The sequence below is a fragment of the Diadema antillarum genome, unplaced genomic scaffold (assembly GCF_040938485.1).
Source record: "Diadema antillarum isolate AM-2024a unplaced genomic scaffold, OU_Dant_1.0 scf00000036, whole genome shotgun sequence".
NCBI classification, from domain to species: Eukaryota; Metazoa; Echinodermata; class Echinoidea; order Diadematoida; family Diadematidae; genus Diadema; species Diadema antillarum.
The window spans coordinates 2,743,274-2,770,924 of NW_027270925.1; the positions used below are offsets into that span (position 1 = coordinate 2,743,274).

Here is a 27,651-nt window from a genome sequence, read left to right on the forward strand (position 1 = left end):
GTTTGGTTAGTGCAATGAGATGACAATTCCACATACAAATATCAGTTTGCAAAACGACAAGTGCAGAGGCTGGTTAAGACATCCCTCCCATTGGAGGGCAAAGATCATGTGACTAATATGAGACGAGCATCTACATCAAAGCCATCCTACTCTAAGCAATGAAGTTTCGCCATCTCCAGGAAACTGACAATGAAGTCTCGTACAAATTGTTCAAAAGTAAAAACGCGCCAACATGAGACTTTATCATCGTGTGATATTCTCACACAGGTTTTGGCTTGGCAAGCTTGCCTCTCTCGGAGCTCAATCCAATTTGTGGGAAAATTTTGAGAACGTGAAAATGATCCCCTTGTTACATGATGCCAAGGAAGTGTGTTTTCACAACACAAACTACATTGCGGGTTAGATCACCTTTATTAAATATGCACAGCCTGCAGACTGAAAGCACTTTACCTTTGCAAGGGATCCAAGTCATTGATAACTACATGTATTGCAGAACCATTCCTCTTTCCCAATCTGTTTGTTTATATCAAATATCCCAAGTTCTTTAACTACATTCATAACTGATGTAAACTGACTCTAGAAGGAAGACCCATAGGTTGGATGGCTCTTTAAACATAATACCACTTTAGAAACAGAGGCTCTTAAACTCCAAGGAAGTGACAAACTGCCTCCAACTAACACCATATGAATGAAGTCTTGTAAACAGTGATCTCTCACGCCACAAAGTCTTGACAATAATGATTGATTTTCAAATTGGACTGGCCAGGGTGCAGTTGCACAAGGATATTACATGACTGCAACTTTGCTACCATAGATCAACTTTGCTACCACAGACACAGATCGATTGTCAACATTCCCGTTCCTGTGACTACAGCTGCAGTCTATTGCAACCTACAATAACGAAACATCTCTTCTCGAAATGGGACCCCAACTTTCCTCCCTCTTTCTTCAGGGATGTCTATCAACTTTTTATTAAAATTCCCAGAGCTTGCCATGAATGGTGTGTAGGACAAGTAGTAAGAGACCAGACTAGTTTGCCCTAAATGACATCACCTTCTTGTAAAGGTTTTAAACATCTCATCCACATGCCTGAGGCATCTTTTATTTACAATACAAAACCCACAGTCTTGAAAATCATTCCCTTGTCAAAAGCTCCAAACCACACACTGAGGTCTGATCTGATCTGGGAGGTAATAATCCCAGTCCCTTTGACCTTTGGACCTACAAAATATTACCCAATTCAGCTACACACTTCCGTTTTATCTGTTTGAATGAGGGAAATGGGGCAGCACTACCTATTTTTCCCTTCCCCTTCCTTTTTGCATCATGCACTAAATTCATATTTAAAAAGTCAGTCTACTTCTACTGTAGCACGAAAACTAATGATACGACAAAATGAAAATGCTCAATCCTCTAACACCACATATTTCAAGCATACTCTTCTAAAAGAAAAGGAAAGCATTTGCCATATCTCCAAACTTGCTCAGCAGAGTCTGTATTTGGATTTGATGAATGAAAGAGCACTCTTTAGGCCATCAAAATGCATAAAAATGAGGGAATTATCTGAGAGAGGGAATGTGAAATATGCGTGTGACATTGTTAGTGCACTCACAGAACAAATACATGGCACAAATGCATGGTACTGCACAGCACAAATGTGTATTGTGTGAGACACAGCAAATGCCAAGACAACTACATCATCAGGTCAATATGTTATGCTAATATCAAATTAAACATCATTGTTTCTTTCTTTTTTCGGGGGGGGGGGGGGGGGGGGGAGGGGGTGGGCTGTTTGACTTCACTCATCTGCAATAAGCTAGCTTGAGGTTACATTCTGCGCATGAGTAGATAAAGGTCAAATGAGAAACACTACTTAGTGATACACAGAGTTGTAATGAACAATGTCATGGACAGCACCGGGAATAATTTCTTTACATTGCAGCGATAGGACATTTAACACTCAAAGGAGCTTGTTGACATAAAAGCAAGTTGGATTATGTAAGCAGGTGATTGATATCTAGCTTTTCAACAGTTTTGTTTCAATGGTTTAAAAGTTGGGGGTAATTTGAGCCATCAGTAAGTGTGAACTGGTCTATTCTCAAGTATAAAGTCAGATCATGCTTCCTCCTCCTTCACAAAGAAAGACATGACCTTCAAAATCTGAAGTGGATGTGAGATAATTGTTTTTTCAAGCAGTTATCACAACAGCCTCCACGAAACAAGGGTCATGCACTTTAATATGCTACAAGGATGTATACATATCATTAACACACTGGACTAACTGCGACCAGCCCAAACGTGAAGTGTTCAGGCTGCTGATGCAAGGATTTGGTGTTTCATATGTGGTGGTATCGACATGACATTTAACTTTAAAATCTGAGCCATTTTTATTTTGAATACATACAGATGTAGTTCAATTGTTGAAAACTCACGCTATGCAAAATTTGGTTCCTCCAATAGTCCCCTTATGTCCAAATTGAAGATTTTTCTAGATTTTGGTCAAGCATAACCCGTAGTATGACAACTGATTCACCTGAAAGATTTGGAACCTGTAGTACATGCGCACAGGTTCCAAATCCTTCCAAGTGGATCAGTTGTCATACTACAGGTTTACGTTTGATTGAATCATAAGAAATCATCAGTTTGGACAGAAAGGGACTATTGGAAGAACAAAATTTTACACACATGAGACACCAGATCCTTACATCCAAAGCTTGTGCTCTCGGGCTGGTCGCAGTTAACGCTTTACTGGTGCATATACTACAGGTATAATGAAATGTATCATTTTACCATTACTGTCAAGGTACTTAGACAACAAAACATGTATTAAATAGTACTGTAAAACATGATATTTTCGCCAATTGGAGACGATTGCCTTTTTTCGTGGCATGAAATCTAACATTGAATGCGTATAGTATAGACAAGAACTTTCATGTACATTTTAATTTCGCGAATCTTGGCTCTCGCGAAATTCGCGAAATTAAAATGCACGCCAACATTCCTTGTTTTACAGTATATCCCTGTGCATACATACACACTCAGACAAACATACAGCCATGTAGTCGTGTGTTCTGATATTCCACTGCAGGAAAATGACCCTGTGGCCAGAATAACATGAAGAGGGTACTTGACAATATCTGCTTCCCAACACACTTCATGTACGGAACAAATGACAGTAATTGTATCTCTCCTGCGGTTGGAACTCTGAGTGCAGGATGGATGGGGCTTGTGCTCCAGCTAGTCTCTTTGACCTATCCACATTGACATAATTTCCAAAAAGTGTTATTTAGGCAGGGGGTTTCATTAGCATATTAGAGAAGAGAAACTCTGTATAAAATATCTATCCTACATGTTGTATCTCCTGTCTGGTGACTTTGGGTTAATAAGACTGTTAATATGTAACTTTGTATCTCGCTTCATTTTGCCCTCACTACATATTTTCCCATAAATGCTACTACAATTGTTGAACATTGGTGTCAGCATTACGGAAATGAGTGCTCTTTGGTGATATACCTATGGGAACTGATATATTTATTTGTTTAACATGCAAAATTTGTACATGCACATACAGAATCAGTTTCCACCTGTCATTCTGTGCCACATGGAAGCCCAGGCACCTACAAAAAAGCAACTATTTCTGGTTTCTGAATCTTCAAACCGTCATCATTCTATTCAAGCAATGGCTTAGAATGCCTCTCCCTCTAGACCACGATTGTGACGACGGATGTGAGTCTTGCGCTGCCACGATACTTACACACTCATTCCGCCGCATGTCCTCATTGGGGTTTGCCCCGCTGTGGTGGCAGTACTTCTGCATGTCGTGGTTGTACGGGTAGAGCTTCTTCCACCAGTAGTAGTACTCCACACAATCCTTCACTGTCTTGGTGGGGATCTGCAGCGAGGGGGGGGGGGGGGGGGGGGGAGAGGGGAATGGAACCTCAGGTTAGTTACACCGCCGCCACAAGGTCATGAGCCCTCAGCTGCCGGTAGTGAGGACATAGAAGTAAGGCATGTTAACCCTCCAACTCCCATCACTTCATAATGCCTCTGTACTTTGGCCATTATCTTAATGATATACCATGATAACATGGTCTCACTTATCCAGGGTAGCCTTTTCAGTGTTGACACTGTTCTACCTGAGGGCCCTGCCATTATTATTACCCTAGCGTTGCCAGGTACCCATTTATACACCTGGGTGGAGAGAGACATGGTAGATAAAAACATCTTGTCCAAGGATGTAAGCACTGGACTGAATTCAAACTTGAGTCCTCTGATTGACAGTCAAGAGTCTTATCCATTATGCCACATCACAGGCAAAGTATACTGTATACACAGAATATTTCACAATATTTATATTTTCGCAAACCTTGTGAGTCAGGTGCTATTCGTAAATTTAATAACACACGATAATATCAACTCCGATATCTACACGAATGTGACGTGCACGCACATATTTCTCCATTCAGTACTGCACTCCACAATCGCATATTTAACCACTCGCGAAATTGTCGGGAGGTTCTGATTCGCAGAAATTTAGACTCGCTAAATATATGGCGTATACAGTAACCAGTCAGGGCTGGTAACATTCACTGATTTAAAATCGGGGAGATTCTAAAGAGTGAAGAGGAAAGACGCTTATTTGTAACATGCATCTCAATGGGCAAGGGAAATTCTCAAATCAAAGATATTTTTATGTTCTCTTCTCCGGACCTGAAGAGACACCGGTTCTCAAGTTTTCAGGAAGGCTCCCGCAGAATCGGGGAGACTTGCCAGCTCCTAACTTACCTTACTCACACCATAACTGGACAGACATCTACCTACGCAACACAGTGCTTCATATAGAGGAAACTTGCTTAAAAGCTGTCATAAATGAATCAACAAGTCATTTCAAAACTTCCCATCATGAGTTCACACAATGGAAATGCTGCATGATGCATCCACCATTCTAGATACAGTTCTCGGTGCCTGCAGCAGCATTTTTCATAAGCAGCCTCCCCCCCCCCCCCCCCCCCCCCCCACCCGACCTCAAACATGCAAACCTACCCTGTAATGACCTCTTTTGCTGCCAACTGCAGAGTGAATCCACCTTTTCATATCTCCCCTGTCTGATCAGGGACAAGCACTTAACTTCCATGTGACAGAAAGTAGGAAGCAGGATACAGTTTATCTTAGCCCCACTCCTTATCACTCTCTCTCTCAATGCACTGGTGATAATGTTGATGATTACTGTAGAAGCGGTTCACTACATGTTATACTTTGTGCCATATCACATCGGCAAATCAGAGCAGAATGTCGGTGCTACCACAGCATGGTAAAAAGCAGCTATTTCTCCAGTGCCTGGGGAAAAAAGAGACTGATGTTGGCTAGTTTTGAGTCCTATGGAAACAACTTCTGTGGACATATGTTGTACTATTGCAAAGTGGGGGGGGGGGGGGGGATATAAACTAGGGCGTGTCATATACGGTACATTTGTGTATAAGAATTGACAGAAGCGTGTTCTGGGAGGCCAGGCTAACTTTTTTCTTTATCTTTAGGCAGGTTTGTGACATATTTTCAAAACTCTCTTTCTCAGCTCTCACTAGACAGGAGCAAATGCCATAACCAGTACAAGCTCTACTAAAATATTGCAATAAAATTGGACATCAATCCAGGTGTGTGTGTGTGTGTATGTGTGTGTGTGTGTGTGTGTGAGCGTGTGTGTGCATGGAGAGTGGAGAGACGTTCATTTTGGTGTTACGGGAAGGGATCCAAAAGTAAAATTTTATAATACAATAATTTTCATTTTGAAATATATCATTTTTAGATCTAGGTCGGAGGGAAAAATTCCTACTTTGGAGGAAATTTGTAAAAGAATAATAAGTTTTCGGGATGAAGAAAAAGAAATTGCTATAAAAAGAAATAAGTTGGGATTACATTTGCTGAAATGGGAAAATGTTTCTGAAACGAGAGCTTAAGTATTGTTTTGTTTTCTTTTTCTTTTTATTGTAACAGTGTAGTTATCAGTGGTGAAAGCAATATAATGTGTCATTGGCCGCGCGCGGGGAGGGATAAGTTTTTGGTGGGGTAAAAGTTATAGGATTTTGTCCGCAGCTAGGAGTTTGATGGGTTTTGTTTGGTGAATTTGAATGGGTATATGGAGCGGTGTTTGGGTGCGGGCGGACGATGCTTTTCTGCGTACGGCCATTACACGCTTGTATGTTGTATGTATCAATCAACATTTGGAAGTCGTTTTCATTAGGAAGGAAGGTGGTATCGCTTCGGGTGTGTTTTGTGTGTGGGGTGTATGTGTGTATGTGCGTTTTTGGTGTTGGTGTGTATGTGTGTTGGTGTTTGGGGTGTATGTGTGTGGTGGTTGTGGATGTATGTGTTTGGGGTTGTGGTGGGGGTGTGGGATAGGTTTGAGTGCATCGGGGTTGGTGGGGATGGGGATTTGATTTTCAATGAAATGATTTCATTCTAGTTTTGTATAACGTATTTTTGTTGCTTTTTTATGTATATACCCTTGTTTGTATATATATACCCTTACATACTCGATTTATAATCGAGTTGTTATGTTGAAGAGAGATGATTGGCAGTATAAGTATACCATAGTCAAACATACATATATATATACATTTTTTTTTTTTGTACATGTCAATACTTTCTCGTGAAGAAATGGTCAGTAGGATTGATTTATAATCGAGTTGTTATGTTTGAAGGGAGATGATGGGCAGTATAAGTTGGTAATGGATTTGTCTTTTGAATGGCATTTGTACCGTTTTTATGTTCATGTTACATCCAGAATGGGTTGATTTATGATTGATTTGAATGAAATCAATAAAATATCATTGAAAAACAAAAAAAAATGGGGGGGGGGGGGCAAAACTTGCTCCATCCACCTATGCTGGTCAACTCACCCCTTTGGCTATCTCATGGAAGTCCTTCCCCTTGGCCTTGTACATGTCCCTGAAAAGCTTGCGTTCCCCGTTGGTCCACTCTTGGGAAACTACGAGGGGCAAAGACACGAGACAGGTGCAGAGGGTCAGACAAGGAGGTACATCACTCACACGCTGCTATAATAAAGCACAGGTGATATGTGGCACACACCACAGCCATTCTATATACTACAGTGTGATGACACACGAAACCCTCGAAGGATTGGATGGCATCACAGGAGGTACAAAACATAACGAGACAGAACTTATTCTAGTCAATAGCTCTGATGTTTGCCATCTTCTGCACTCTTATGAATTGGTTTGGTCTGACCTATATATATATATATCCTTTTTTTGCTGTATACCAATTATTCTGCACGAATCAGAATACAAAGTTTAATGCACTCACACGAAATGCATAAGTTTTGTCAAACAACTACAATGCATAACAAATTATGTCATGCAATAAACTTACTTCACTAGAAATATGGACAGAGTTGTGATAAAATTTTGTCTTTTCTTTTGGTCTCATAATTGATCGGTGTCAAAATTACTATTAATTCATTAGCTGCCTTGCACGAGTTGCCAACCACCCCCGCCTTCCCATCCCCAGAATGAATACAAATTTATAGAGCATGTAACAACAATTGAGTTATGCTGGGTTCCAACTGTCATGCAATCCATTACTTGCATCATGATTGACCATCAGTAGATGATCGCATAATATTTTGTGTATACATGTCTTATACACCTTGCGTCATTTTTTAAATCATGGTCTTAATTGTGGAGTAGTTGTGGAGACCTTATCATATCTTATCAAATCTCGAGGTTAGTCGTGGCAATTGCATTGATCATGGACTACATTTCAACCATCGAAAACTTGTCTACGATCAACAAGATTACGACAACTGACCTCCAGATCTGATAAGATCACAACAACTACTCCACGATCAAGACCAAGATTTCAATCATGGTGCAAATTGTGATAGACATATATACATAAAATTCCATGATCGGCTACTAAAGGCCCATTGTGGTGTGCGTAGCGGATCACACGACAGCGGGTACCCAGCATTATAGTGGAAGACTCATACAGAGGTGCCACATGCCGGCTTAATTAGGTCAGGCTACTGGAAGTTGGTGCAACGGTGGAACTTCCTCTTGCTTGCTGAGATAAGTGGGTCACATTATGCACTTGACAGTCAATGACAGAATAGAGGTCACCGCAAGATTTTGTTGTTGTTTTTTTCTCTCTTTCTCTACCAGGAACTGCCTAAAATTCTCTGTACTTCCCCCTCGTCACTATGTCACTTGAGTGGCTACATTGGTTGGCTACTCTGTGAAATTGTTTCACCACACTGTGCAATCTCCCATGAATGGCAGAATAAAATATCATAATTGTGTGTACACGTTTTCATGGCACTATCTACTGTTACAACTGCACTTCACAGTCATGTTCAACAAGTGAGAGCACAGGAATACACAATGATATAAATACTGTCAAAATAGACATTTTCGCATGCATGAAACTTTCGTGAGGAAGCAAAAATTTACAAAAGTAAAATGAAGCCATTTTTTTCTTCTACACAATGCATTGAATGTCAGCGGCAATCTGCAAAAGTTTTATGCCGCAAAAAAAGGCCATCGGCTCTAATTTGCTCTAAAGTTTCATGCCACGAATGTTTCCGGGTTTACGGTAATGGCTCCTCCAGAGACACATACTCGCTATAGGAGATCTACTCACAGTCATATCTGTAATCCATCATGTGTCTGTCCTCATCTTGGACCACGGGAACCCGGTTCAGCAGCATGAGAAGCGCCATCTAGTGTTGGAGAGGGTGGGGATGGAACACAAATATATGGCATGGTAAGACTAACGACAAATAATGCTGCTGTACCCCACATTTAGAATAAGAATTTCAGCAGAGACCGGTGAGATGCCAAATGTACCATCTGAACTGCTTTCATTCATGATGACCTGCTGAACATCAATGCTACATATCCATCCCTTGTATGACACATTTATTCATCTATAAAAGGCATTATCAAGATCCTGCTTTTGAGCACAAAGATATTTCATTTGGAACAAGCAGAAAAGAGCTCAAACTTTTTTCTCCATCAAACAAATTTCTACGCGATACAAAATCACTTGTATTACTTGGTGTAGCCACCATCATGATTACATTGAATGGTGACAAGCTATTACATAAATTTTCGTTGTTACTTTAAAATTTCTCATCTCTGAGATCGAATATCTCTGGCTGGGTAATCTTGGGTACTGGGCGTACGTCACATTCTACAAGAAATGAAACATTTTTAAAATCTTCTCTCCCATCTGGATCTATCAGCATCTCTACTCAAGTTGAAAACACTGCAGCACGATCCAGTAAGACATGATCCACTCACCTCAATATCTCCCTTCGCCCTGTGAAGGCAGTGGTGAGCATATTCAATGTTCCTGGCCCCTGCTGGTAGGCTTGGTGTCGTTGCAAGCTTGAGGAAACTTGTCACTGCAAGGCAGGTAAAAAAAAAAAATTCAAATAACTAGAAAAATCAACATTGAAAAAGATTCGCCTGCCAGCATGCACCTAAATTAAAAACCACCTAGCTGATGGGTTAGGCTCCACAAGAATGATGCTGCACCTTTAAAGTCTACAAGCAATTACACTATGCTCTCTATTCAAACTGAAGTGAGGCTACACAATTGACTTCCCACATTTAGTTGTTCAAAAAAAGTTCAAACTGAAGTGAGGCTACACAATTGACTCCCCACATTTAGTTGTGCTGGAATCAGATAATGCAGTTTCGCAGATGTTTAACTGGGCTTTAAGAACATACACTACGTTCAAAGTATGCTGGAATCTTGTTACAAAAGCAAACATAGTTACAAGTGCTGTCAAAATATCAGCACGAAGGCTATCAACATTCCTACATTGCTGGTGACAATACCATACACTCATGATATACCTTCAAAAGTTAGATAAATGCCATGGCACATTCACGGAGGTAGGAATTGTTTGAAATGCCCAAGGCTGTGTGGCTTGATTGTACGACACCCACTTTTGTGCATGGATGATTTCCTGGTAAAATGTCAAATACCAAGTGTATGATTACATGAAGCAAGCTCTGAAATGCAGTGATCTTCATGTTCCATACAGTGATACTGTATTACATTATTTCTGAGAACCAAAACAACAACAAAAGTCCAGATTTCACCTATGTTCGTGGTAACATAAATGTAGTCCCTTTATATGAATACCATCATCAGCAACTGATTGTAGAAAGAGTTGGTTGCCTGAGGTAATCCAGAAACACTGATACCTTAAATGAATAAGATCTGTCTTAATTGGAATTACACACATGCTACAGAAGGGTTGAATTGTGGGAAAAAGCAACAATAATTTAAACCTTTGATACACTGTGATGACACTACGAAACTATGCTGTTCCACAAGCCAAGGTCATAAGGAACTGAAACTGACTGCATGAGACAATATACAGTGCACTCCAATTTATAACAACCACAATTATAACGAAATTCTGGTTACATTGCAGTAAAAATTCAGGCCCCAACATTATCTTCTTCACGTTTTTTATTGTTCATTCGTTTGGTAATTCATTTGATGGTTCATATGTAATGTAATTATTTGTTATTTATCTGTTGTCAATATGTGTTTATGAATGTGTGACAAAATCAAATTTCCATGCCATGTTTTTATACATTATTTGGACAATAAAGAAATGAAATGAAATGAAATGAAATAATAACGAAATTTCAATATAACGAAAGAAAACTGCTGGTCCAGAGGACTTCGTTATAACGGGAGCCTACTGTACAAGTATATGTCATTGTCGTCATATGGATAAGAACATTTAATTTTAGCAAAAACTTATCACCACTAAGACTCCTCATATAGCAGCGCCCTGGGCTCTATGGACGTTTGTATCTTTTCCCTCACTGCTAATAGTTTTCAATGCTGACAGCCTTGGTAGCAGACATAAGAACTCTTCCGCTGGGTACTCTTCAGCAACAGACGGTCGTATATCACAGAACTACCAACAGCAGTAAGGGTACCAGGTTTCGAGACCACAACAAAAGCCTGGGCAACTCTCTGGCTTTGCCAAAGGGGGTTCATTGCCGGGTCATTTCACACTTCCTCTGGCAATGCCCCTGCCTGCTTCCCTTTCCCATCACCAAGCCAACGATAAGCCACTACTACAACACGTTGGGTCATCCTACATGGTAGACCTTCTTATCCTAACCACTTATGTGTCTGCAACAGTAGTTTAAAGTTGACGTTAAATGGTCATCATAGTAGCAATCACATCTTGGATTAAGCACGGCAACGAAAACATGCCAAATACGTTCTCATCTATAGATTCAGTTCCATGCCTGTTGCATTTTTCATTACATGTTTCTATCTTTTACATGGTAGACCTTCTTTTCTCAACTTCCTAGGAGTCACAAAAATAAGTTTAAAATCAATGTTAAATGGTCATCAGAGTAGCAATCATATCCTGAATTAAGTCAGGCAATAAAAACACGTCATATACATTATCAACTATAGATTCAGTTCCATGTCTGTGCATTTCTCATTACATGTTTCTGTGTGAAAGCACCACTGTGAGGCTAGAAAGTATTTCGAAAAGAGATAACTTGCTATATGGGGTTATGGAAAGCATTAATCTTTTTGGAACACCCACTGCTGAAGGCTACCACCTTGAACTACATGAGTGATGGACCATATCAACCCACACCCTACAAGGAGCTTCTTCACACAACAAACTTCATTCCTTCCCACCCAACATTATTTGGCTTGCTCTGGCATCATAAAGCTGTGCATGACATGCTTTGTTTTATAAACAAGAGATTCCCATTTTACATTTGGAGAACGAAAAGTGTGAAATTCTCAGCCTGAATTTGGACACAACTGTAAGTGCAATTCAAAAGTTTTCAAAGTTGATCCTGATGAGTTCTTTCATAGCTAAAATGCACGCAGTATTACTTCCCAACAAGTCTGACAGTACACTGGCTTCTGGGAGCCTGTTTCGAAAGTTCACACATTTCCATTGTCCTCTGATGTATAGAAACAATGGGTATGCAAGGATTAACCTCATCCCTCCTGGAGTTGCTTATCAATATCAACAGTTTGCCAATAAATGCATTTGCTTTGATAAAAAAAGAAGAAGAAAAAAGTACAGAATACAAAATTAGAAACATTGTTTCAAGACTGTTTTGTTCTGCAATGTCCAAAAAAAGAGCTGATTCCAAGAAATGTCAGCCCACGGAGGAATTTGGTTTATCCCTTATAAGTATTAAAGAGAGGATAAAAACCCCACGTACATAAACAGCTATCCCTGCCAACTTGGACTGATGATAAAGGAAAGATAACATGAAGGGCAATCATAGCCTGACTTACATTCACTCTCAGAGTATTTGCTGTTGGTGGATGGATTCCATACAATCTTTCCCTCTCTCTTGTCCGGCTGCTCTAGAACCTCCTCTTTGTTTTTCACTGTGGATGCAGGGTTGAAAGGTAGGCACATAGAAAATGTAGAATGATACAAAAGACTAAAACATGACAGCTATCTTGGCATCATTCACTGTTGCTTGCAACACGCGGCCATTGGCCACTGCACAGGTTATTAACATCATCACACAAGCTACAATCTAATCACAAAGGATAACAATATGAATCAGTGTGTTTAGCTCTGTCATGAAATGAGTGAGCTCCTTTTGTAGTTGTTATTGTTTGCTGATTGCGAGAATGATTCTCTGATCCAAAGGAGAGAACTGACTCTCTGCTTTTGTTGTGTGTGTGTGTGTTTTTTTTTTTACTCGTTTGGAGTAGTGTGAGCAATTAATATTGAGTTCTACTGAAAAGCACAGTTTCACATTACTCTAACTCCCTGTTTAATTTTGTGAGATCTCTGTTAATCTGTTGCTCTAATACAAATTTGATTAGAATCCCTCTTTGCACTGACTTCTTTTTGATATCAATACTAATTGTAACAGTTCTTGGAGGCATTTCTCAGAGACTCCAACCCAAAGCACCTTCTGATCTGGAGATTCTCCTGCCTGAAACCCCTAGCAAACAGGAGACTCCAAGTTGATGTGTGCGAAGCGCGAAGTTCCTAGGGTTCTAGATGCTCTATAGTGCTATCTAAGGCTTATTTTTTCAACATACAATAGCAATAAGTACCGTGGTAAGAAATCCTTTCCAACGGGAGACACAGAGCCAGGGCAGGAGAAATTAAACCTCAAGCGGGAGAACGGGAGATTTTGCAAAAATGGATTTTTGGCGGGAGATCTCCCGTTGAAAACGGGAGAGTTGGAGTCTCTGATTTCTGAATGAGTATGGTTTGTGTCAAGATTCCGGAAATGGTCTCCAATGACAACCTGAGGATCCTACCTGCAGAATCACACATCAAACACCACTCAACAGCTGATACTTACACAGGGCAAGTTACACTGGCCGTATATCATCTGACATAATCAGTGACCAAATACTTTTTTTACTAGCTTTTTGCAAAATCACATGAGTTAATCTAAGCAAAGTCAACACAACTGGACAGAAATGGGGGAAAAAAGTATGAGGAGAAAATCTGTTTCTTATTGACAAGAATGAAAACTCAAAATAATGATGGAATATGACAAAAAAAAACTGTACACAACTGAAAAAACCCACAACGAGTGAGCAAAAACATCTGTCGTAAGAGCACAGTGGCAAAGTTTTTATTTAGGAGGGGAAAACCCACTTCACACAGTGCCTGTCAGTCAAAAAGCAGCCACATAGCAACACCACAATTACCATTGTTCTCAAATGTGTGAAGATCCCCCCCCCCACCACCAATTGTATTTGCTCCAGCCATGGAGATGCACTGAATATATTTGCTTTCCAAGTGCGTGGCACATAAATTGATATGCTCTATTACCCCCTTCTCCTTCTCTCTCTCTCTCTCTCCTGGTGAGAAGGATATACATGTATTTGCATTGTGATAGATAACTGCATTCCTTTATAGTTATCACATGACAAAATTTGGTTTTAACTTTGTCCCTCGCATACCTACCAGTCATGCCTGCTATCTACTTTCTGCGAAAGATGGCAGGCAAATATGCATCTAATATTTGTCAGTAACAACAAAATTCCAGCCATCTCCCCTTTTTTGGTGATAAAGAATCACTGCTGATCAAACAATGGTCTACTTGAAGTATATTACTGTCTGTCATTTTTTTTTTCAGCTGCAAGTGATAGGGAGGTTTTGTCTGAACCTCATTAGATGAAGATGACATGTTTAAGGTGAGCGAAACTTGCCCACATGAGTGTTGTTAGAGCGGGAACATGTTTGGGCATGTTGGGAAGGGCTGCCGACAGAAAGCCGCTTGGGCCTCCACCCCTATCTGGAATGAAATCCTGGTGAGCAGAGGTCGGTTAAAGACACTCACCTATGTCTGGGATGGCCGCCTGGTATTCTGTCCCAACATTGATGTGCCTGTTTGGAGGAAACACAAGGAGAATATTCCATTTACCAGGTTGGAAGATCACACATAATCATGTGGGGGAGCAGATGGCACAGATAGGAGATGATCATTGCTGTAAAGAGCATTCACGCATGTGGTGAAAATGCCTCGTCATAATATGGCCATCATTTACACCAAAGAACATTAAGCATCTACCAGGTAAACGATTAGCAAAACTCTTAGGAAGTAACACCCCCCCCCCACACACACACACAATGATGTTTGCACCTGCTAACACCTATTCAGAGCAACAAAAGCATTTATACGGTATACCTTGTCACTCCTCTCAAAAAACTTGGAATACAGACACACATGCACACACACACACACACACACATATTGTATACATACACACATATATACCTACATACATACATATATTCATACATACATACATACAATACATGAATGCATGTACACACATACAAATGTACATACATTGTATGATTGTATGTACATACATACATACATACATACAATCATACATACAGCGACTGTATGTATCAGTTACCACACATTCAATGCTTCCTACTTCTTCTTTGGCACAGCGAGTTGGACCCATACACCTTCCTTGCCGCAGCAACCCATCGTTTCCAGCAACGCAACAACGGCTGCTCCTGACTTTGGCTGTGAAATGAGAGTAGACTCTTGCCATCAGACAACACGCCAGACACTCGTTGCCAGACCAATTCAAACCGGGACAACTGGGGCAGGACGGTGGTTACCTCCTTTCATGGCCAGTCTGTGGTACAACTGTCTACTTGCTGCTTTGGGACACAGCTCATTTCCTGCTTATCCCCCCTCTTTTTTTTGCCTACCAAGGCATTCTAATTGAACTCTTCTACTTAATCAGTTCCCCATTGTGGTAGCCATGTCATCAAAGTTCTCATTCAGAATGATTTCTTTTCATGGGAAAAACCCACACAAACTTTTGACATTGGGGTCATTGTTATTTCTTTGATAAAAATGTTTGTTTGCTCATATTTAACAGGTCATGTTGAGAAAGCATTTGTATGCACATACTATCCTGTTTTAATCTTTAACCACAACAAGGAAAAAGTCTGATCCTGAATCAGTGCTTGTATCACTTCTTCTACCTTAACCATTGGTCCTCTGATCTTAAACAAAAGTGCATCACAAATGATAATTTGACAGAGTTTTCAATGAAAGACAAAGATCACAGTCCATCGTCTGCATGAGTGGAATCTAACATGGACACAATGGGCGCTGTACTTGGCAGCGATGCATTAACTGTGCTATAAGGAGTGCTGCTCCAAATTAATGACATGGTAACCTTGCCAGGACAGAGGACCCACTTTCCTTGGCCCAATTACACCAAAACACCATTGTATCTTTATGTCTTTGCATGATATGATACCAGCATGAATGCAAAAACATGCAATCATTTGTTACCTTCTCATGCTCATATGGACTCATGTTATTCCTGGTCAGGGACAGTTAAACACATAAAATTCATCATTCTCAAAGAGTTATCACGTGAAAATCCCCCTTATAAAGTACATATAACCCTGTACAGTTCAATGATGTATATAGGTAATGTACTACCTCACCTCTCTTACTGGGATTCATAAAAATGTATGCATACACGGAATGTTTAGTCTCTCCCTCGCAGACACGCACAGAATTGGAGCGGAAGAGAGAGCAGCACACCTTTCATCAAAAATATGATGACAGGGCACGCAACAGGGTTGTCTGAATTAGGCATGAAGCCAGCTGAACAAACTGTGAGTTTTGGGTTGCTACTGAGCACAATCGGGAGGAAGTAGTCTGTTGGAACAGTGGTCAAGGAAGGAGAGTCAACCAGGAAGTGATTGATTCATTCATTACAACCCTGACTTTCCAGGATGATAGGATGGGGAGGATGTCACCTCCCCTATGACACGGTTCCTTCCTCTTTCCTCATCCACTTCCTCGCACCCACACACAAAAACGCACTACAATGTACCTAGACCGACCGATCCAGATGCATGAACGCCGTTTCTCCAACTTCCGAGGTGTACCGAGGGTCACACCAATTTGTTGTAACAAAAAGCATACACATAAAGACAATGCCTTTAACAGACACACAGGGACATAAACACAGAGACACACACATGCACATATGCAGAGACACACATAGAAGTACAACTTATCACTTGAACAAACACCTTTGGAATTCTTGGCAGCTACACAAATCACCACCTGTACAACAGTTCATGTGATAAGCATTCCAGGACCCTGGTGAATTAGACAAGCTATTACAATGTTGTCCTAGAATCGGCACACCGCATAAAAGCACACCCAGACCTCGAACCTGCATAGTATATATATCTCAAATCCCACCCAAGGTGCTCAGGTTTTCAGCTGGTAACTGCAGTACACTGTACACATTTTTACTGAAAAGCATTGGGAGTGAAGAGAAATAACTTAAATATTCACTGCTGAAAATGTCTACACTACAAAAGTGTATGTGGATGCAATCTGCTGCCATATTTCTCAGTTAACTGACATATTTGTGTTTATTCACATAATATTCTAATAAACAGCTAATAAACCATTTGATGTATATACAAAAGGATAAGTACTTGTACTATATCAATAACACTGCACTGGCTGGCAGTTTCCAAGCATGATTCTCCATTTGGGACACAAATGCTACATGACGCTTCACATACATTTGCCATTAACTTGGTGCAACTTCCAGTCACTGGTACATCACATCTTCACCACCATCACATCATCATCACCACCACCACAAAATGAGATGACCACAGTACACAGTTCAAGTTTGTGACTAAAAGAGCAGAAGGAGGAAATGAACATGTAATATACCAGTACAGATTGCAGCTGAAATTACCAGGGTATAGGATATCTGGGCCTATGTCTGGGGAGAAATTTGCCCCTCATCTTCAGGTATTTGAAATCAAAATGAATCTAGACACTAAAGTACCTGAGAAAAGAGCCTGCATGCACATGAAGAATAAGAAAAAAAAAAGAAGAAGTAAAGTGCGGGGGTGTAATGTTTTCAGGCCAGGTAAAGCAAAATGAGAGGTACCTCGCCAACCATGAGAAATTTCATAGACACTCCTATCCCCCCCCCCCCCCCCCCCCCCAGTTTCCTCTGCAGAAGACTACCCTGGGGGTGGTACACAGGAGTCTATCCCTGGTATATGCAAAAAGCTCCATGATCACAGGTACTCTGCACTGCTTCTATTCACAGCACAGGATTATTTTAGACATTATGCCTGAGTTGACAAGTGTTAGGTAGATAGCACACCTTAAAATCCTACTACTAGGGTCTGGGACTTCAGGAGCAGTCCATACACCTGTTGCACAAGGCATCATAATTTACTCTCCCATGCCACGGAGAGAGTGAAAGGCCTGGGAGATGATGATTACAAATTCATTAAGTATGCAATTTAGTCTCAGTCTAGATAAAACATGTGTCGGTATCCATGACAACGGCAGGTGAGTCGTGCCGCAAAGTTTGCAGGTGATATGTTGGTTCATTTGCTGTTGTTGTTTTTTTCAAAGGTTTTGCAGGGAAGTGTGGTTAAAAAAAAAAAAAACAACAAAAACAAAACATTTACTATGTATGCTGATTAACCCAGTTCAGAAAGCCCCTGGTTGGCGTCTGGCTCTAGAGAGGGGACACAAACAAGCAAGGGAAAGTTTGTCACTCCAAACACTTACGGTTCAGATGGAAAGGCAAAGTCTGAATCATCTGTGCTTGCACTGATGCTTCCTGCAGAGAGGGTAAAAACAAAGCATAGGGGATAGAGATACAATTAAAGAGGAAATTAATCCCCCAAAATAAATAAACTCTAAAAGAAAGAGAGAAAAAAAACCAATAATTTCCTACAGAATGTTCCAAAAAAGACACAAATCGGATACTGTAAAAGTGGATATTTTCGCGCGACTAGTTTTTTGAGCTTTGCCAAGTAGAGTTTCGCGTGTTTGTAATTCCGCGGAATCAAGACACCGAGTACAGGAACATATGGCAAGCAAAATATTCGCGTGCTTTTATTTTCGCGCTAGTTTCTGGTTGCACGAAATGCGCGAAAATTTCCACTTTTACAGTAAGAAAAAAGGAAGATATTACATTTTGAAATTTCAAATTTCTTCAGAAAACATTTCTTGACCAGTTCTTATGAATATTCAAATGAGCAAGTTGATAGTGATAGAATTCCATGACTTTCAGTCTCTATACATCTATGAACATTTGACAGTCTTTAGATGTTGTAATCAAGAGTCCTGACATATCTTTGTAGCCTTTGTTTTGTGTTGTTTTTTGACAACAAAAAAAAGTTTAGGTTGCTGTGGTCAATAATTGATAAGAAACTACAGAGATTGTTGCACATTAAGGCCAGTGCACACTACAAATCTTTGCCACGATTCACTGGTCACACACCCTTAGGACTGTAAGTGTGACGCAACCAGCCTTGTCAGTTTCCAGTCGTGCGACTGGGTCCCAGTGCCGGTTGTATAGACTTGACAAGTCAAATTTTCATGACCGGTCATGGACTTTCAGGCAATCACGCTACAATATCTGTACTGACCCCATTACTCAACTCACCTCTCCTGTGCATCTGTAGCATACTGGGAGTACTGGGTGCAAACGCAGACTTGGGGGTGACTGCTGGAGCGGCCGGCATACTGCTGCTTCCCACGCTAAAGTACAGCCCAGACCCACTCCTGATGGGGCTCAGCATGGGTGGAGGTGTATAGGGGGGCGGGGTGTTGCTGTTGCTGTTGGTGCGGTAGAGGACCCCAATCTCCCTCGGTGACCGCATCTGACTCTGGTAGGTGCTGGGCGTAATCCCTCCAGGGGTGACGGTGCTTGCCCATGACGGGATGAAGAGTGACGGAGGCCGGGACTTCTTCTTGGTTGGACTAGGCTGCACGGGAGGCGGGTCCCGGAAGACGTTATCTTTTGACCTGCTCTCATCCTCAATCTTCGGCAGTGACATGCTCTTTGCTGGCTGGATTTCAGGTTGCCTGGTCTGCCCCAGTTTCTCCGGAAAGTGTGAGATGTTTTCAGCCTCGAGTTTGGGAGGGCTCGGAGAGCGCATCAAGCTGGGTGAATTGGTAAGAAATTCCTCCTTTGGGGGGAAAAAAGAGGGCTGGTTGGTATGATTCAGCACAGGCTTGCTGGCTATGGGAGCTCTTGCTGGAAAGGGCAAGACAGGCTGGATTCTGTCCATGGGAAGTGGTGTGGTGTGATGCATGGGGACGTGCTGAGGTGGTTGGGATGGGGGTTGGGGAATCTGGACGGGGGGCTTCTGCATGGCCTGCGATTGCGCCAAGCCCACAGCAGCGTGGGCGAGTGTCGTCAGTTCGTCTTCGTGCAGCATGGCGACAGACAAGTTCGGTAGGAAATGTGCCGGCTTGCCGCTCGTAACTGTCTGTGGTCTCGGATGCCTGTAGTCAGTCCATGAAGGCACGTGTGAGGTAGTTGTGTTGGTGTAGACTGATGACAGGTGCATGGTTGATGGCGGTGTTGAGGAGGGTCCCACCATTCTTACAGGCAGTCTGTGCTGGCCCATAACTTGTGATCCCGGTACATGGACAAGCTGGGGGTGCGCATTCATGTTGTTGTTTGCATTAGGTTGCACTGCAGTCCGCGGTTGGCTGTTGCTTACTGCTGGGGGCGGTGTGTGCTTCTCAGCCGGCTTTGGAGCGGACACCACATCCCCGCGGGTATTGTTATAGCCGCCATGTAACCTCATGTGTCCATTTAATGCTGGCATACTTTTGAAAGTTCTCTTGCACACTGAACATTCCACAGTTATTCTCTCCTTCTCGTGCCTGGGGGAAAAAAATGACAAGCGAGGAAGAAATGAGACTGGTGGAAATATGCAAATATACAAGCATGTGACAGGTAGAGGGATGTGTATTACAAGAGCACACAATTAGTGGACAGAATGTATATAGCAGAATGATTGTCACTTGTACATGATGCAAATACATGAATAATACTGTAGCTTCTACATGACCATAGCCTCTAGCAACAATGAATGATACATTATACCTTGCTGCATATATTGTGTGAGAGTTTCCCCAGGGCATGTAACCTCTGGTGGGGCCTTGGTGAACGGACCCAATGACAAAGTGAATTCACCTAGTACGATTGTCTATGGTGCATGCCAATTGTCTAAGGCATATGTTCATTCCACACCACAAAGTAATGCATCAACACTGCTTCAATCAAGCAAGACAATAAAGGCTGTGCAGTTATCGTTCATCTGTGAAACAACAGGTTTATGGTTCCCTTCACAAGGACAGCTCTACGATTCCTGATTTTAGAAAAATGGTTGACATAGTATGCATTTGTGACAGAGCACACAGGAAACAGGATTTGTACCACATAAAATACCACTGAGAACACTATGCTAGTACTGTGTTTCATCACGTTCTGGTGCTTTTATAAGGCTTCTCCACACATAATTTGCCGCATACACAAACAAAAACTGTATCGAGGTACAAGTATTCCATATTCAGCCAGCTCATGTCACTCAAAGTTGACTTCAATAATTTGTGTACAGGGTAGTGTGAAGGCTGCCATAGGAAAATTTGGCAGGTTCCGTCATGAGCAATACCTATAAAAAGAAAACTCTTAAAAAGCATGGTCACTGCAGTCACATGGCAGATCAGAACTAAAGGATAAAGAACATGAAGGCATAGTTGTAATCCTCAATATTTGGGTAAGAGTTTTATGAAAAGATCAGCAGCATACCCCCCAAATTTGAATATCATTTGCAAAATGTCCTTCCAAATTGTGATCGAATTAGCAGGGCCAAGAACATGAACGTTACGTGGAGTACCTGACTGGTCAACATTTCAAAGAATATGTTCTGAAAGCATCATATTTTCAATATCAGTCAAGATGGCAGTAGATACAAAATAGTAATTTCAATGTTGTATAAAAATGCCTTTGACTGGAGTCAGAATTCAAGCCAAACAAAAACATAAATGAATACATGCTGGACATCGTTTGCAGACTGGAATACGGTGACAACAAAAATGTGTATCACTCATTTCCTCTCTCTACGACAGACGTATTAGGAAATGATAAAGATGTATCTCGCACTATGATCATTAAGATTGTTACATAAGTCACAGCACTTACGGTCTGGCAATTTTGTTTGAAGAACCCAAGCTCTTGGAGCTCATACTGAGTTCACTGACACCCTGGTTATGGTAGCGAGCTGCACTCCCAGACTGGTTGGGCAGCATGCCATTCCCGCTGAGTCCCATCCCGGATGAAAGGCTCAAGCCCTGTACTCTGGGATTCGGCACTTGGATGGAGAGCTCCCGTGGTCCTCCAGGGAGGGCTGTTGTCATGCTGCCGCCGCTGCCACTCAGAATGGACTGCGCCACGCTGCTGGGCAGGTTGCCGCCAAACATTTGGGAGGCGTAGGTGTCGAGGCGGTAGATGGGCGGCATGTCCTGCGAGTTGATGGGGAGCTGGCCCTGCACGGGCGACTGGTCCTGGTTGCTCTGCACCCTCTGAGCAGCGAGCGCCAATGACTGGAGCGCCGCACTGGAACTGGACCCCTGGCTATCGGTGCTCGTGTCCTGGCTCGAGCCAGACTGGTTCAAGTCCTGGGGGTTGCCCAGTCCCAGGGCAAAGTCGGCACCCGGCGAGCCGCGCATCAGGGCCTGGTTCTGCCGACTGGCCTGGACTGCGGCAGCTTCCGCCGCCATGAGATCGGGGTCCTTTTCGTCCCCGGTGTAGTTCATGTTGTCCTCCATCACGAGACCGGGGTGCTGCGACTCGAAATGCCTCCTCAGGGAGCGGATGTCACAGTAAGACTTGCCACAGTTGTCCACAGCACATTCATATGGCTTCTTGCTGCGATGGGTCAACATATGACCAGTTCTAGCATAGAAAACAAAAGAGAGGGGAGCCACAGAGGATTATACATCTAAGAAGCACAACTTCGTTCTACAAAAATGTTCCAGGGAACTAAATGGGAAGAAAGACCTACGTCCAATATCTATGACCAGCATGGTTACAGTGGTATGAAAATCTTTAGTACCCTTAAAATGATGATATTCAGCATCCTGATTTAAAAGTATGTCACATCCAAGAGTTTTTTCAGATACCACAGAATAATGCTGATATTAGGATGACTAGGAAACTATCCAAACACAGAATTCCCAAACTGTCTGACTGAAAAGAAGGCATGATTTCGGCTCAAAAGTAGTGGAAAAAAACCCAGTTTTCTTAGGAGTGTGTAGTAAAATTATCAAGAAAAACAAGAAATTCGATTGAAACAAGAGCTGAGAATGGTAAAAATTAAGATTTTTTCCTCCAAATTCAATGTGACCTGGATGTCTGCAAATATGTACCTATTGAAAGCAAAGCTTGCCATGTCTTATTCTATTCATTCTCAGGAGGGGGAAGAAAAGTGGTATTCATAGACAGATATTTCTTGGCTGAATCACTGGAAGAAAAGCTGAGATTTCATGCAATTTATCACGAGTGGTTACTTGTATTATTAGTGACTCTTCAGACAAACCTCTGATAAAATTCGCCCAAGATTTAACAATTTTTGTTGGCAGTGATTTCTTGATAATCGGGTCTCCAAATGATTCATCTGAATTCACAGGAAACTACAGCTCGACTGACACACTCAGACATGCTCAGACAAGTAGCACTAACTACATGACAAGATATTATAGGATATTCCGTATGATATATTTACAGATATTTCATAATCAACTTCAGAGAGAGAGAAAAAAATAGTATGAAAACACAACAAAACACTGCATGACATAACAGACGGTAGCTGCATGTATGTAGCACCATACAAGAGTGCATACATCTGAACACTTGGGGCAGTACACCGTGTGGAGGGGATGAGGCTTCTTTCCACTCCAGACAAGTGAACTTCAAAAAGCAGGTACGGCACATTCCGTACGTACGATCGCTTTCAGAGCGTGGAACCATCCAGGCAGGAACCTGGGAATGCAGCCCTGCATGAATTATGCAGTCTGAGCAACTTGCCCAGGGTCAGGGCCAGGTGAACGACACTTCTCACAAAGAAAGAAAGAAAAAAAAAAAAGATGGAGGGGGAGGGGATTTCACACTACCCATACCCAATACACCATTTAAGAAAAATAGTCTCATAGGAGAGATAAGGTAGATATGCATTCCATGTAGAGCTTGTTACACTTTTTTCCCCCTATGAACAGGCATCAATGTAGCAGACAGCAATATAGGAACAGAAGTCAACTGGAGGTCACGATCAAATTCAGCTTGGGTAAAGTAGAAGCCAGGAAAGCATACAGTAATCCTGGCTGGGATTCTCTGATCTCTGAAATACTATGTCTTGAACAAACAAACGTTGTTGGGAAAATTGAGTCGCACAAATCTTCTCCCTTTTCACCGCAGAGTCTACATGGACAGAGGCAAATGTTTATTTTGATCTTAAAATAGGAATGCAGGATGAGATATCATATGACGGTGTGAAACTCAGATCACATAGTGGGAACTCTTCAAATGAAAATTCCCTTTCAGAGTTTGTAACATGTCTACGTTGCAAGAGTAATACTTTCAGAACTCCAAGTGAATCATAAAAATGAATGAAACCCCAAAACAAAACACACACACACACACACACACACACACACACACACACACACACACACACACACACACACACACACACACACACACACACACACACACACACACACACACACTCCTGGCCTTTTCCAAAACCCAACTTGCACATTGGTATCAGTGCAAGCAATGTTACCTATTACCTCAGCGTCTCCCTAAATGAATGGGGTCTACTCTGCATTATCTGAATACACATCCACATATGCTATCTCTGCTAGTCACGGTCGGTGCAGCACCACAGACAGGAGGTGAAGCTGATTTCAGCAGGTCTGCAGCCAGAAGTGCAGGTGACCCTACATACCTCTCGCACAATCTTCCCCGTCACTAACAAAACAGTTATGAGAATCGCAATCCTTCTCACAGACATGCAATACATTAAACAAAGGCTTTGCACATATCTTAAATGTTGTACACTGTACATTGTATGTGATGGAACACATTTCAGGGTCTATTACTCTCCAACTAAAATGCATCTCCAGAGACAATACACTTGCAATTGTCAAAATGTTGACCAAAGTCACCTTCATACTTCCATTTGCAATTACAATACTTATTCCCTAGATTCTTCCTATGAAAGAGAGAGATGTTTCCTTAAGAAATCAGCTCTGCATAATCTCATCCCATTCTTCCGAGGTCCAACCAGGGAGGTGGGGTTGTCCTTGCCACCTTCCTCGTCCAACTATGGAAAATGTTAAGGGAAGGAGCTACAAAGAGTTATTGTTTACACACAATGGACTACAGCCTCTGCGGGGGCCACAGGCAGGCAGCAACCCCGGCCCATGCCAAGCTTCACATGGGGTAACGAGAACGCCACAACATTGGCAACTTTTGAGGAGTACATAAATATCCCCCCCCCCCCAACCATTTGCCTATGTTGATTTGAGGTTTATACTGGTACGATGTACTGGTATTGGAAACGAAACATGTATGGGTTGATTTGAAAGAGCTATGGTATGCAACAAGAGGATTCCTGAGTGAATGAGGCCCAAAGGTTTTTCCCAGGGTCCAAACTAGGTGCTGCCCGAGGGCAGCCAGCCATCCAGCAAGCTGTGCACATCATCTCTACATTTTGTCATACTTTGCACAATTAGCCTTCTTCGAGTGTATGCTTATGTAATAAGTACAAATGGCATAATAGGTATATGTGTGTAGGAAATAGGATACATCTGTTTACGAGTGTACTCGGGGGGGGGGGGGGGGGGGGGGGGGGAGGAATTGAATTGGTTCTGATGGTACATGTACTTTCTATCTTTGCAAAAAATGTCCATATCAGTGATGTGACTAACATGAAAAAAGCCTTCAAGAGACTCAATCTTTGTATACTTTTAGAATCAAAACAAACATTCAACTGCACATAGCTGTCAACCCTGACCAGTACATATATATACACTTTCAAACCTACCTGTACCTCCACTGCAGGCCCTATATTTATAATCTCTTACAAAAGTAACAAAAAGTGAGCAATATAAACAAACAGAAGACATCGAAGGTAAAAAGACTAAGCCAAAATGAAATGATTGACCATGAGAAATGTACTGAACACAGGCCACAGGCCCATACACGGATGGATCAGCCAATGAAATTACCTCCCCAACCTCCCACTAAAAGACCAGCAAGGTGCCTGCATCTGAGTGACATCACATCACAATGAGACAGACCTCAGCTACAGCTACAGTCTTCTAACCAGCCGAACCAAATAAACAAATCAGAGTATGGGGGAAGGTCAGAGTCTAGACAACGTGTACAAAATGTGACTGCAATCCTCCGAACTGCACTGTACACATCCTCTATCATTGAAGCTCAATGATTCCTCATTGATAATGTCTATATGATCATCCCTTTCCAAAAAAAAAAAAAAAAAAAAGGATGTACCTTTTCGTTCAAATAACAATTAAAAAACATTCTACATACTTTTCTCCTGAAGTCCTGATAACCTCTGATAAGTAATCACTGCTAACCAATGTATCACTTTTTCTATCAACGGAATTCAGAAATGTAAATGCCGTAACAAAGTCGGTATAATTAGTAAACAGACGTAAACTGCTTCTTTGAAAATGGCAACGCTTTATCCTTGATGCTCAAATCAGTAGCATGCATCTGGTGCTCATAACATTTTCACAATGTAGGCCTACACAATGTTGCAGATTCAATATCATACATTATATCAGATCTAAAAATACCATGAAAGCTTACACGAGATAAAACTCCTTTAGACCCTGAAGGAATGCCCTACTTACTGTGTACACTATAATGAACTAGTACAGTATTCCCTGACCTCAGACTTGTTGTTTACAAGACACTTGCAATTGAGTAGTTGAATTCATGATTGAGAATCACATTGACAGAATATAAAGATTGCAGTACTCCTCTTCGAGAGAGAGTTAAAGATCTTTAATCTTGCACATGATATGATATGGTGCATGCCAATTGTTTGCTAATTTGTTACTTTTTGAATACCAGTTGATAAAAAACTTTGCCATTTAAGTAGTAAAAACACAGCGAATTACACTGCATATGTAACAGTACATGCCTACAATAACCTGCATCTACGGTATGCTCACAGCCATGTTTCAATAGGGAATTGTAAAGAAGTTATGACAGTATGATCCTGATGTTTGACATGTTTTTCTCTCAGATGATGCAAAAGATATGATGCATCACGCATTACCCCGGGGTACCACGTTGTGTAGCGCCACCTCACGTCCACTCGAGGACAGTGGCAGAGAAATGCATGCACTGTGTGTGCATCTACAGTCATTCCCATGCTACTGCATGTGATACAGCATGCATGGTATGCTGTGCTAGCAATATAGCGCGTGCTTCAGTGCAGTGCAGTGCAGTGCAGTGCAGTGGCTAGCGCGCGCTAGCTCCAGCACCAAAATAATTTCCCACTTTTTTGCCACCCAGGGTACAACCTTTGAAAAAAAAAAAATTCAACAAAATGGCTGATTTTTATTTGGTACCCCTGGATAACATTTATGTCATTATATGACAAAGGAATACATTAATGAATATATTACAAAGTTCTTACAACATACTTTTGAGGACTTTATGACAACCTCGACTTTTGATTTTGAAGTGAGGATGTTTAGGATCTTTGGAATATTTTCATGTTTGGCTACCACATCATCATGCACAATTCAATCCCACACTCTATCAGCACATCCCAATGGATACGATTAGAGGGAATACTCCATATCGACCATACAAAGCCATCACAAGTTTTACCTAGCGAGACATGTCTTCTATCAGTAATCTAAAAGTTCGTTGAACTTAGCAACTCATGGGAGGGTTGAGCTGAATGATAAGCACTGTTTATAAACACATGTGGCGTTCAACAAGGGGAAAGACACCCCACCCCACCCCCATAAAAAAGTACAAATTATTCACACAGCCATTAGGGAGATATCATAGCTTGTTATCAAGGTGAAATTGAGGTCTTGATTCTAAATAAGGAACTAGCAGCAAGGACAGAGTACAGAAGGGGAAAGAGAGAAAAAGAGAGTGGTAAAATAGAGAATGACAAAGAGTGAGAGAATAAATTCTTCAATTTTAGGCATGAAATCCATGCTGACTGCCAGTATA

General features: G+C 41.6%; 1 protein-coding gene across 1 annotated transcript in view; it reads right to left on the minus strand.

Annotated features, from left to right (window-relative positions):
* Positions 1–3,551: 3,551 nt before the first annotated feature.
* Positions 3,552–27,651, minus strand: part of LOC139708503 (uncharacterized) — a 135,815-nt gene continuing 111,715 nt past the window's right edge. Inside the window, exons 4-12 of the mRNA XM_071620453.1 lie at positions 21,565–22,317; positions 19,012–20,243; positions 18,129–18,180; positions 14,361–14,407; positions 12,334–12,429; positions 9,321–9,424; positions 8,659–8,737; positions 6,897–6,985; positions 3,552–3,892 (exon numbers count right to left, since the gene is read on the minus strand). Of these exons, the coding sequence (XP_071476554.1) occupies positions 3,653–3,892; positions 6,897–6,985; positions 8,659–8,737; positions 9,321–9,424; positions 12,334–12,429; positions 14,361–14,407; positions 18,129–18,180; positions 19,012–20,243; positions 21,565–22,317 (2,692 nt within the window). The 3' untranslated portion in view covers positions 3,552–3,652. The remainder of the gene's footprint in view (positions 3,893–6,896; positions 6,986–8,658; positions 8,738–9,320; positions 9,425–12,333; positions 12,430–14,360; positions 14,408–18,128; positions 18,181–19,011; positions 20,244–21,564; positions 22,318–27,651) is intronic.